The sequence below is a fragment of the Erpetoichthys calabaricus genome, chromosome 4, assembly GCF_900747795.2.
Source record: "Erpetoichthys calabaricus chromosome 4, fErpCal1.3, whole genome shotgun sequence".
In the NCBI taxonomy this organism is placed as follows: domain Eukaryota; kingdom Metazoa; phylum Chordata; class Cladistia; order Polypteriformes; family Polypteridae; genus Erpetoichthys; species Erpetoichthys calabaricus.
In genome coordinates this window covers 252,039,029-252,051,274 of record NC_041397.2, presented here as the reverse complement: position 1 = coordinate 252,051,274, position 12,246 = coordinate 252,039,029, and the positions used below count along the sequence as shown (strand labels likewise).

The 12,246-nt window shown below is 39.4% G+C and overlaps 1 protein-coding gene across 1 annotated transcript in view; it reads right to left on the bottom strand.

Moving 5' to 3' along the window:
- lonrf2 (LON peptidase N-terminal domain and ring finger 2) overlaps positions 1-11,772 on the bottom strand; it is a 53,884-nt gene extending 42,112 nt beyond the window's left edge. The window contains exon 1 of the mRNA XM_051926657.1: positions 10,244-11,772. Coding sequence (XP_051782617.1) covers positions 10,244-10,991 — 748 coding nt within the window. The 5' untranslated portion in view covers positions 10,992-11,772. The remainder of the gene's footprint in view (positions 1-10,243) is intronic.
- Positions 11,773-12,246: the final 474 nt, after the last annotated feature.

The window sequence follows — 12,246 nt, the reverse complement described above, 5'->3', positions numbered from 1 at the left end:
CGCGGCTTCACTCTATCGCGGATTTTATATGTAAGCATATTTAAATATATATCGCGGATTTTTTGCTGGTTCGCGGATTTCTGAGGACAATGGGTCTTTTAATTTCTGGTACATGCTTCCTCAGTTGGTTTACCCAGTTGATTTCATACAAGGGACGCTATTGGCAGATGGCTGAGAAGCTACCCAACTTACTTTTGTTTCTCTCTCTCTCTCGCGCTGACTTTCTCTGATCCTGACGTAGGGGGTGTGAGCAGGGGGGCTGTTCGCACACATAGACGATACGGACGCTCGTCTAAAAATGCTGAAAGATTATCTTCACGTTACTATCTTTTGTGCAGCTGCTTCCTGAAACGACATGATGCACGGTGCTTCGCATACTTAAAAGCTCAAAGGGCACGTATTGATTTTTCACTGTTTGTTTTCCTCTGTCTCTCTCTCTCTCTGCTCCTGACGGAGGGGGTGTGAGCTGCCACCTTCAACAGCTTTGTACCAGCGGTGCTTCGCATACTTAAAAACCAAACAGCCCTATTGATTTGTTTGGTTTTCTCTCACTTTCTGACATTCAGTGCTCCTGATGGACTCCTTTGAAGAGGAAGATATGTTTGCATTCTTTTAATTGTGAGACAGAACTGTCATCTCTGTCTTGTCATGGAGCACAGTTTAAACTTTTGAAAAAGAGACAAATGTTTGTTTGCAGTGTTTGAATAACGTTCCTGTCTCTCTACAACCTCCTGTGTTTCTGCACAAATCTGTGACCCAAGCATGACAATATAAAAATAACATATACAGTAATCCCTCGCTATATCGCGCTTCGCCTTTCGCGGCTTCACTCCATCGCGGATTTTATATGTAAGAATATTTAAATATATATCGCGGATTTTTCGCTGCTTCGCGGGTTTCTGAGGACAATGGGTCTTTTAATTTCTGGTACATGCTTCCTCAGTTGGTTTGCCCAGTTGATTTCATACAAGGGACGCTATTGGCAGATGGCTGAGAAGCTACCCAACTTACTTTTCTTTCTCTCTCTCTTGCGCTGACTATCTGTGATCCTGACGTAGGGGGTGTGAGCAGGGGGGCTGTTCGCACACCTAGACGATACGGACGCTCGTCTGAAAATGCTGAAAGATTATCTTCACGTTGCTACCTTCTGTGTGCAGCCTTTAAGTATGCTGCACGGTGCTTCGCATACTTAAAAGCTCAAAGGGCACGTATTGATTTTTCTCTCTCTCGCTCTCTCTCTCTCTCTGCTCCTGACGGAGGGGGTGTGAGCTGCCGCCTTCAACAGCTTTGTGCCGCGGTGCTTCGCATACTTACAAGCCAAACAGCCCTATTGAATTGTTTGCTCCTTTGAAGAGGAAGATATGTTTGCATTCTTTTAATTGTGAGACTGAACTGTCATCTCTGTCTTGTCATGGAGCATAGTTTAAACTTTTGAAAAAGAGACAAATGTTTGTTTGCAGTGTTTGAATAACGTTCCTGTCTCTCTACAACCTCCTGTGTTTCTGCGCAAATCTGTGACCCAAGCATGACAATATAAAAATAACCATATAAACATATGGTTTCTACTTCGCGGATTTTCTTATTTCGCGGGTGGCTCTGGAACGCAACCCCCGCGATGGAGGAGGGATTACTGTAAACATATGGTTTCTACTTCGCGGATTTTCTTATTTCGCGGGTGGCTCTGGAACGCAACCCCCACGATGGAGGAGGGATTACTGTAAAACCAAAAGATTTCTAACAATTGCACAACTCTAAATATTTAAAACACCATTCCACACAACCTCAAAAGATTGTGTGGAACTGAATGCAACTGGAAGGTAAAAATAATTGCAGATTATTGTTTTAATCTGGGAAACACAAACTAAACAATGCACATCACATCTCTACTTCAAATGCAACAGGCACATACGTATGTTCCTAATAAAAAAAAATATAACAATTACCTCTCAAAACTGTACTGTGTTGGGTGCCGGTCCTTTAAATGTTTGGCTAAATTGGTAGTGTTTCCCCGCTTGGTGTGTACTGCATGGCAGCACAGCCTACATGCAGGTTTGCACAAATCCTTGAGTTTACAAAGACTGTGGTTGCACTCTTTGTAAATTAAAAGTGACAAAGAAAGCGCTGATGCCGCTAAGGTACCATCATTGTAACAACATGTGTAACACTCAGACATTATGGCAGCAGCATTGGGTGCAAGGCATGAATCAGTGCTGGACAGGGCACCCAACCATTTGCTGTTCACACACTGGGGCCAATCCTGAGACACCATTTAACCTAACCTAAACCACTAAGACAGGGAGAAAACATGCAATGTCAATATGGACAATGGCAGGGCGCAACAATCAAAGCAGTATGAGACACCTATGAGGCATCAACACTAACCACTCCACCAGAAGTGCAGCCCTGAGATTTTATAGCACAACAGATATTGAGAATGTCAAAATAATTATTCGCAATGCAAGTGAAACAAAAAAAAAGAGGAAGATTCCAATAGTGATTAGTCAATTATCAATTAACTGTATGAGCCGATCGACTTTGATGTTAAATATGAAATCAAATGGAATAATCAGCTGCTTAGGTAATGTTCTGTTTTCTGCTTGTAATTATCAGATAGACTTCATTTACGCTTTTACAGATAATGAAGAGTAAACTTTAGAGTGACAGATTTTTTCTTTAACTCAAAAAAAATTACAACTTGTCAAAATCATTACTTTATTGATATGAAAATGTGAAAGCAGATATTAAAATGCTTCCTTTTTGTCTGAAGACTGTCAGGACACATTTGAGACTGATTAATGTGACTGCTACAAGTGAGCAACTGAAGATGTGCAACTTGTATTATAGAAGGTCAGAAGTCTTCCCGCTGTAATTTAATTTTGAGTAATTCCAAGATTATTTTAAATGTCCAATAGGAGAACAAATTTTGCTAAAAGTTTAGTTGAAGGGTTTCTACATGGAGACTGATAACACACAAATTGGTTATTGAATAACATTTATTATTTAAGAGGAAATACTTGATTATCTTATAGTAATATATTCGTAAGATGGTATAGATGTTTTATAAAGTAGAAACTATTGTATTATTATAAAACAAGGAATCCCCCATAATGTGGCGATATACAGTGGGGCAAAAAGTATTTAGTCAGCCACCAATTGTGCAAGTTCTCCCACTTAAAAAGATGAAAGAGGCCTATAATTTTCATCACAGGTATACCTCAACTATGAGAGACAAAATGAGAAAAAAAATCCAGAAAATCACATTGTCTGATTTTAAAGAATTTATTTGCAAACTATGGTGGAAAATAAGTATTTGGTCACCTACAAACAAACAAGCAAGATTTCTGGCTCTCACAGACCTGTAACTTCTTCTGTAAGAGGCTCCTCTGTCCTCCACTCGTTACCTGTATTAATGGCACCTGTTTGAACTCGTTATCAATATAAAAGACACCTGTCCACAACCTCAAACAGTCACACTCCAAACTCCACTATGTCCAAGACCAAAGAGGTGTCAAAGGACACCAGAAACAAAATTGTAGACCTGCACCAGGCTGGGAAGACTGAATCTGCAATAGGTAAGCAGCTTGGTGTGAAGAAATCAACTGTGGGAGCAATTATTAGAAAATGGAAGACATACAAGACCACTGATAATCTCCCTCGATCTGGGGCTCCACGCAAGATCTCACCCTGTGGGGTCAAAATGATCACAAGAACGGTAAGCAAAAATCCCAGAACCACACGGGGGGACCTAGTGAATGACCTGCAGAGAGCTGGGACCAAAGTAACAAAGGCTACTATCAGTAACACACTACGCCGCCAGGGACTCAAATCCTGCAGTGCCAGACGCGTCCCCCTGCTTAAGCCAGTACATGTGCAGGCCCATCTGAAGTTTGCTAGAGAGCATTTAGATGATCCAGAAGAGGATTGGGAGAATGTCATATGGTCAGATGAAACCAAAATAGAACTTTTTGGTAAAAACTCTACTCGTCGTGTTTGGAGGAGAAAGAATGCTGAGTTGCACCCAAAGAACACCATACCTACTGTAAAGCATGGGGGTGGAAACATCATGCTTTGGGGCTGTTTTTCTGCAAAGGGACCAGGACGACTGATCTGTGTAAAGGAAAAAATGAATGGGGCCATGTATCGTCAGATTTTGAGTGAAAACCTCCTTCCATCAGCAAGGGCATTGAAGATGAAACGTGGCTGGGTCTTTCAGCATGACAATGATCCCAAACACACCGCCCGGGTAACGAAGGAGTGGCTTCGTAAGAAGCATTTCAAGGTCCTGGAGTGGTCTAGCCAGTCTCCAGATCTCAACCCCCATAGAAAATCTTTGGAGGGAGTTGAAAGTCCGTGTTGCCCAGCAACAGCCCCAAAACATCACTGCTCTAGAGGAGATCTGCATGGAGGAATGGGCCAAAAAACCAGCAACAGTGTGTGAAAACCTTGTGAAGACTTACAGAAAACGTTTGACCTCTGTCATTGCCAACAAAGGGTATATAAGAAAGAATAGTATTGAGATGAACTTTTGTTATTGACCAAATACTTTTTTTCCACCATAATTTGCAAATAAATTCTTCAAAAATCAGACAATGTGATTATCTGGATTTTTTTTTTTCTCATTTTGTCTCTCATAGTTGAGGTATACCTATGATGAAAATTACTGGCCTCTCTCATCTTTTTAAGTGGGAGAACTTGCACAATTGGTGGCTGACTAAATACTTTTTTGCCCCACTGTATATGCTATGTAAATTATAGTGAATTTTGAATGAGTGCAGTGTTTTGTTTTTTTTAAGCAATGATATTTTCTTCCACATCTTCTAAATACTGATGTTAACTGTTCATTAATAAGTAACTGTGTTGGAAATTGGTTGCCGTTAAAGACCGCTCAACACCCAATTGCCAACACAGTTTGCAGATTTCCATCTTTGAAACATCAGTCAGTTAAATCTAACAACGTATATTGTGAGGCTATTTCATCTTAAAAATACAGAATGAAGAATGCTGCTGTCCATCCATCCAATTAGAAGATGCTATAGAAAATAGATGGAACAATGTCTAGATCTCTTGAGCTATGCCATTTCACCTTGCCATTTTATTACTAAGTATGAGAGGCAATATGTGACATAATGTGTTATGCCCATCCACATCATAATTTTTAATTGATTTCTTGAGTGCATGGTGAACAATTCAAACAAAATATTCTTGGTGATATAGTCTGATGGGATGCCAGTCTAATGTACAGTATAAAATAGGCAAATAAATTCAAACAGGCCAATGAATTTTATTAACAAATGCACTTACTAAAATTAACTACTCAAATGTGATATACAAGAAGTTATCAAAAGGCTCTTGGCATCTGAAAACACATTCCCAAAACAAATATCATTGCAGCTTTCAGACAAAATTCATGTAATAAATATATTTTAATCTTTGTGATACTTACTTAAAAACATAGTATAAAACACGTTTGTCATACGTATTTTCCAGCCAGCAAACAGTTCTCCTAAAACCATCAAGTCCAGTATCTGTCCTCTTGTAAAACCAACCTTTACATCAAAATTTCTGGATTCTATTCCAAAAAACATGACAAAAATTATGCTATTTTGGATGCTTGTATTTTTTTTGGAATATCTTTGAAAGCTTTTAATTTAATGACTAACGTGATATTGTTCTCTTTTTTTGTTTTAAAGCATTATCCAATTATCAATGAGCAAGCAAACAGTCCAAAGATTGAAGACACCAATAATGTGTGCCTTAAAATAACTATCAAATCTTATCCCTCAAATACATTTATCCATTTCTTTAATATGGTTGCAGAGACGAGGGGCTTCATGTATTAACCGTGCAAATGCACAAAAATGTTGTGTATGCCCATTTCCATGCTCACATCGAGATGCAGAAAAAATAAACTTGGCAAAAAGCTACACACATTTTCACAGCAGCCTCAGATGATGCGTATGCACGTTTCTGCTCAGTTTTGTAAATCAGTGTATGGTTTCTCTTTCTTTGAGATTTGCATCCATGACATGGGCTTTATCAAATACATCAAAATAACTTGCATATTATTTACAAATGTAAAGCACTTGATTGTAATCATTCTGTAACAATATAATGGTGCACAGAATGGCCAAACTATTCCAACTACCACGGCTTCTTTAGCGTTGTTAGAAGGCATTGCATATGGAAGAATTAGAAGAGAGTGAATATTTACAGATTTTACTGATTTCTTATGCCATGATGATGACTGGCATCTAAGTCGATTTAGACTTGCTACAGCTACAGTATGGAGCTGTGTGCTGTTAAGAATACTAGGATGCACACTAGATATTTTTATGATGAAATGCATTTAAGTGTTTATATTACGTTTTACAAATAAATTGTTAATTTAAATAATGTATACTCTTAATAATTAAACATATGAGAGCACGGTGGTGTGGCAGAAGCTTTACTGTCTCATAGTAAGGGGGTAAAGTTCCTGGGTGTTCGCTGCCTGGAGTTTGTATGTTTTCCTGGCTGTTTTTCTCCATGTGCTTCAGTTTCCTTCTAAAGAGATGCAGGTCTGGGGATTTGGAGATGCTAAATTGACACTACTAGTGTATGTCTGTGCTCGTCTTCACCTTGCATTGAGCTGGCACCCTATGCTGGGATTATTCCTGCCTCGCGCAACCCTGGATGGATGGAATTATTAAACATGTATGACAGATATTTTTTAAGAATCCGCATTCTAAATTTACAGTTAGTTTTACATTTATTACAAACACTTATTGTGTGGCAATTAGTTATGTGGAGAAACAATACGGAAGGACAGGAATTGGGGGTTAGTACGTTTGACAAGAGACAGTACTACTGCAATAAAGAAAGACCATCCAAAAAAACATCCATTAAATTCTCAGGACATCTTGCCACAATATCTTTAAAAAGTGACTGCAAAACCAGCTGTAGGTTCAATGCACAGACATTTATGGCAGTTGCAACGAGGCTCCAAGAGGCTAGACACATGAATGCGTATCCAACTGCTTTAAATAAAATAATGTGTAAATGTTGGGCTAGTGAGCTGGGTCAGAGAAACAGACATAGAATTCAATGGATGTTCTTCTGAGTGGGCTTTCTTTATTGCATCTGTGCTGTCTTTATCAAATGTACCAAACTCCAGTTACTATCTTTTCACCCCCCCTCCTCCATAATCAATCACTACACAATAAACATTTGTAATAATAAAATCAGTTATAAACTTATAACACCAAGCATTCAGAAATTTTAAGGAACACTGACAATCTTTGTTATACATGTTTAATTATTCTATCTAGGGTCACGCTTGTCCAAGCAAGCATCAGATGCAAAGCAGGAACAATCCCTGGAAGGGGTGCCAGCTCATTGCAATGTGAACATGATCACACATATACAACTAGCAGCGTCAGTTTACCATCACCAAATCACCTAACCTGCATGCATCTGGAAAGAAACCGAAGCATGCAGAGGAAGCCCACTAGGAAAACACATACTCCAGCCAGGGACATGACCCCCTTACTGCAAAGCAGCAGCACTACCACTGCACCACCATGCCCCCACGTGTTAAATACATGTTTTAATGCATTTCATCATGAAAATGATATCAAGTATACATCTTAGTATTTATTCTAAAATGGTCAGATAGCTGTAATATCAAGTATGTAATGTATACTGGGGGGCGATCACTGCCTGCACACTCCTGTTGTCGTAAGAGAAAGCCTGCTTAAGCAGCACATAGCTGGGTTGGGGAACACAATGAATACAAAGCATTTAACATGCTACTTTAGCTACGATGGAGTTTGAGAAACTCTAGTAAATTAAACATCGATTTTAAGATGGAGTTTACAATGTTCTATTTTAATTACAAATTTGTTTTTACAATGTGCCCATATTTTTTTTTTCTCCACTGTGGCCATAATACGCTTTTGTATGACACTCAGATGGTGGGCTGCAACTCACCTTTTCAAATCAACGTTGATATCTGACCACTTCTTTATTTTGACCACTGTGCAACTTTCGGGTGCCTTGGTCACACTGTACCACTCTATCAATATCCTCTTTTGTTTATAACACTGCATAAGCCACCAAATATTTTGTTTTTCCTTGCCTCCCACTATACTGAGCAGGACCTTAATTTTGCATTCGCTGAAACTTTTTTTTTTTTTTTTTTTTTTAAACATATGCTTGTGTCATTATCTTTTACCTAAACCATGAAGGGAAGGGGTTATTTATACTGATTTGCATATTCAAAAAGTAAAATTCTGTGAGGAGTCAGGGTGGGGCTGTAGGCGTGTTCATGTGTGTGAAAATTCACGCTGATTGGGATTTATAAAGGAAAAGTGTGTAGTTTTTGCATATGCACAAGTTTGTCTGTATGCCATGCTTTACTGAGAATTCTAAGCAAGCTGTTATACATGAGGTCTCTGGAGCCTAAATAGGAAGCACTTGGTGCAAAGCAGGACCTAGGCCTGCATGGTACATCAATCCACTGTAGATTACTACTTTATTGCCATAGTAAAACTAGGTGTAATCATCACAAAAATACAATGCCATAACAAACATTATTTCTCAATAGCCAAAAAACCCAGTTTTATAAAAACATTGTGGATATCTATAAGGTTAAGATTAATAAGATTAAAATAGTTTAATAAAGGGAAAAAGAATTAACACATGATAATTAGAATATGACAATTCAAATCTGATTCTAAATGCTTTATGTTCATCAAAGACATACTCCCATTAAACTGGGTCTGTGTTGCCATTTGTGCTCACATGTCCTTGAGATGTGTATCAAGAAAACACATGCAGACACTGGGAGATGTGCAAGCTCCAAAAGGCAGTGCCCAAGTATGTGCATTACGAATGTAGAGACAATTACTGTGTAGATAAAAAAAATAATTAATGCCATCACATTAATTAGTATTAACATGCTCTTGGTTATAAAATAATCATATTGACTTAATTTCCCATGAAAATCAAAACGCAAGGATACTACATCTTGCAAGGTGCATGAAACTTTCTAAAACTGTTTTTAATTATTGGGAAGAACAGAGTTCTACGTAAGAAATTGATTAGTATGACAAAGCACACAAGAGGGTGGACTCCCAAGAAAGGGACTGAACACCAAGGAAGAAAACCAGCCAAACCACAAGTCAAGAGTCCATTGCTGAAAAAAAAAAAACAAACAAAAAAACAACTTCATTCAGTAGGTCTGCCTCATACCTCATCCCCACACATGGCCAGTTACCTGTAACTTTCTTATGTTACGGGTCCAGCATCTAATATACCATTCTTCTTTCCTGGCCATGTGCTTAAGGATATTCTTCACTTGATTAAACCAATACAGATATAACGACTTTTGATCAACCATGCTCAAACAAACGACCTATCATTACAGTAATTTCCTTAAAGGTGTCGTTTAAACACTACACTACACGGACATGACCTACATACAGTATTACACTTCTAGTTTCCGGGGCACCTCGGACTTCTCCCAGCTCAGGTTTATATAACGCTATAGAAAAATGCTTGGTGAAAATGAAAATCATGTCCTGTTTTTTAGCGGTGGTAATTTTAAAAAAGGAAATGATAGATTATTAGAAACCACGGAGGACTTGGACTGAGTGATGCTCCTTTAAGGGCAAACTTGGATTAAAGTTCCTACCGTGCTTAATCTGTATACGACTTCGTCCATTTTATAATAGCCAGAATGATACAAATTACTCAAGTTGTAGAGAAAATTAAATCGTTCAAAGGCTAACTTTAGCCCACACTTTATAAAGTCTTCTCATTAAACTTGCCACCACACTTAAGATCTTTCCATTAAACTTGCCAACAGCTGAGACTATCCTCTCTGATGCAACAAGCAACAAGTACTCCACGTGAGCAACGGGGTTTATGATTTTATCACAAGAATACGGAAAAAAGTAGGTCAGAACCTGCGTGGCTTTAATCATAATTAATAATTACATTTTATCATCGTACTGATCTTTAAAGTCTTAGAATACTATATTATATATAAGGACTCGACTTTTCTACTAACTATATACAGCTCATATTGATATATTGTTATTACTTAGTAGTTATTACTACACGATTTAACTTTTTTCTTTTCTTGTACCTGTTTATGTGACAGCATGTAAACCACTTTTAGTTACATTCTATGTATGAAAATGTCCAATAGAAATAAACGTTGTTAAAAAAAAATAGAATGTAGACAATTTGTTTCTCTCACCTAGATCAACTGCATGGTTGTACTTTGCGAGAGCACCAGTGAAGTCCTGCTGCTTCCGGCACAGAACATCTCCCTCGAGACAGCACCGGCGTGCTCTGCTCTCCTTCTCAAACCACTTGTCCATTAAACCACATAGAAGCACGTTAGCTCGGAAGCCCATGGAGCATACTTTTGCAACTTTTTTGCTCAGTTTGTGCTTACACAATCTACAGTCGCACATCTCCTCGCTCTCTAGGCACCGTTTACAGTATGTGTGGCCACACTGCAGTGTCGTGGGGTCTGTCAGCAGCAGCCCACATAACCGACAGGAAAACATGTCCATTGAGTCCTCGCTGTCCGGAAGGCTGGTAAAACGTTCTAATTCCCCATCCCCAGTGTCGTTGCTACAGCGCTCCGGGGGAGGTAGCTTAAGCTCCTTGTCCCGTAGGTTCTGCGCGATACTCTCCACTAGTAATCTAAGCTCTTCTGGCCGCAATCGGTTTACTCCAGCAGCGCAGCGGTAGGAGTCCAGAGCTTCGGCGACTCTGCCAGCCCTGGCTAGCGCGTCCCCTTTGCGCAGACACAGTCCCCGATCAGGCTCTGCCAAGTCCACTAGTTGGGAACCATAGATCTCGGCGGCCAGCTCGTAGTTCCCAACCTGAAATGCTTCCTGGGCTACGTCCAACATTTCGTTACAGATCCCCGGTGCATTAGGATTTGTCAGCTCATGGAGCAATGGCTCACTGCGCGGCACTGTGCTGGTATCCATCCTGAGCAGGAGAAAAGTGCAAAAACGGAATTAGAAAAAAAAAAAAGCTACAACGCACTCGCCTAAGTAAACATCATCTTGAGCCTGTGTCTGTCACACAGAGAAATAAACAGATCTCCTTCTAAAATCTCGAGCGACCTACTTATTTCGGTCCATGTTATCAAACGCCCTCAGTGTGTGGGACACTGAAAAGAAACACAAAACAAAGGGGCGGAGTAGCCACCTTCCCAGGCGGAATAAAAATTCCACGTGCCTTCAGAAAAAGATTAATAAACTGATTCCACATCATCGCGAGAAGTTCTTTTTGTTCAAAGTAGATTCCAGGCTCACATCCGAAAATAAAAAGTCCATAGCCGGGAAGACTGACGATACCTGACAGGAAGGCCAGTGCATAAAAGTGAAATAAAAATGTTCGTTTCCCTTCCTCTGGATGAGACAATTAAAACTTTGGCCTTGTAAAGCACAGTAAAATGTGAAAAATACGCAAGATATCCAGCAGTGTAACGTTAACAAGAAAACGAGTCGCCGGAATGGGTCTCCTATTTACATAACGATTAGCATTCCGCTCATCTTCACCAACCGAGCATGTCTTTAGGTTTTCTATTTAGTTATTTTGTTCTCAGAAAGAAATTTTCGAACGGGACTCCTGCCGTCGTCTTCTCTTTTTCCTTCTCCATGGGCAGCAAGGCGACATGACCTCCCCGTTCTTAAACAAGTGTCCCTCCTCCCCCTATCTGCGACTCCACGGTTATTGTTCTTCCGTAAATTCCTCTTTCTGAATTCGCCTTGCTATTCTTGGAAATCCTCTTCGCCTATACGATTGGCCGGTCGTTGTCATGTGATATGAATCGAATAATGGCATTGGCCGATAATCCAGCACGCTTATATAACTACAACAGCGGCTGGTTGTATAACGAGAATAGTACAGTGAGTTGAGCTGTCTGATCGTTTCCTCTGCTATGCTGCGCCTACAGCGTATTGTCGTAGCATAACTATATAGTATAACGTTTGCATTTAAGACAGAACCAGTACCAAATGCAGTTTATTATATAACGATGAGTTATATTGCAAACAAAAACGTGTTTCAACAAATAACCGTGGTGTTATACAAACTCGAGGGATGTTATATAAGTTTATTATATATGTAACCTTGAAAGAGCAAGAGGCGTGCACTGGAACCAGTTATACAATCTAATATAACATCTCCTTGGGAAAACAATTGCAACTGTTACTTTAACTGCACAAGATTTCAATA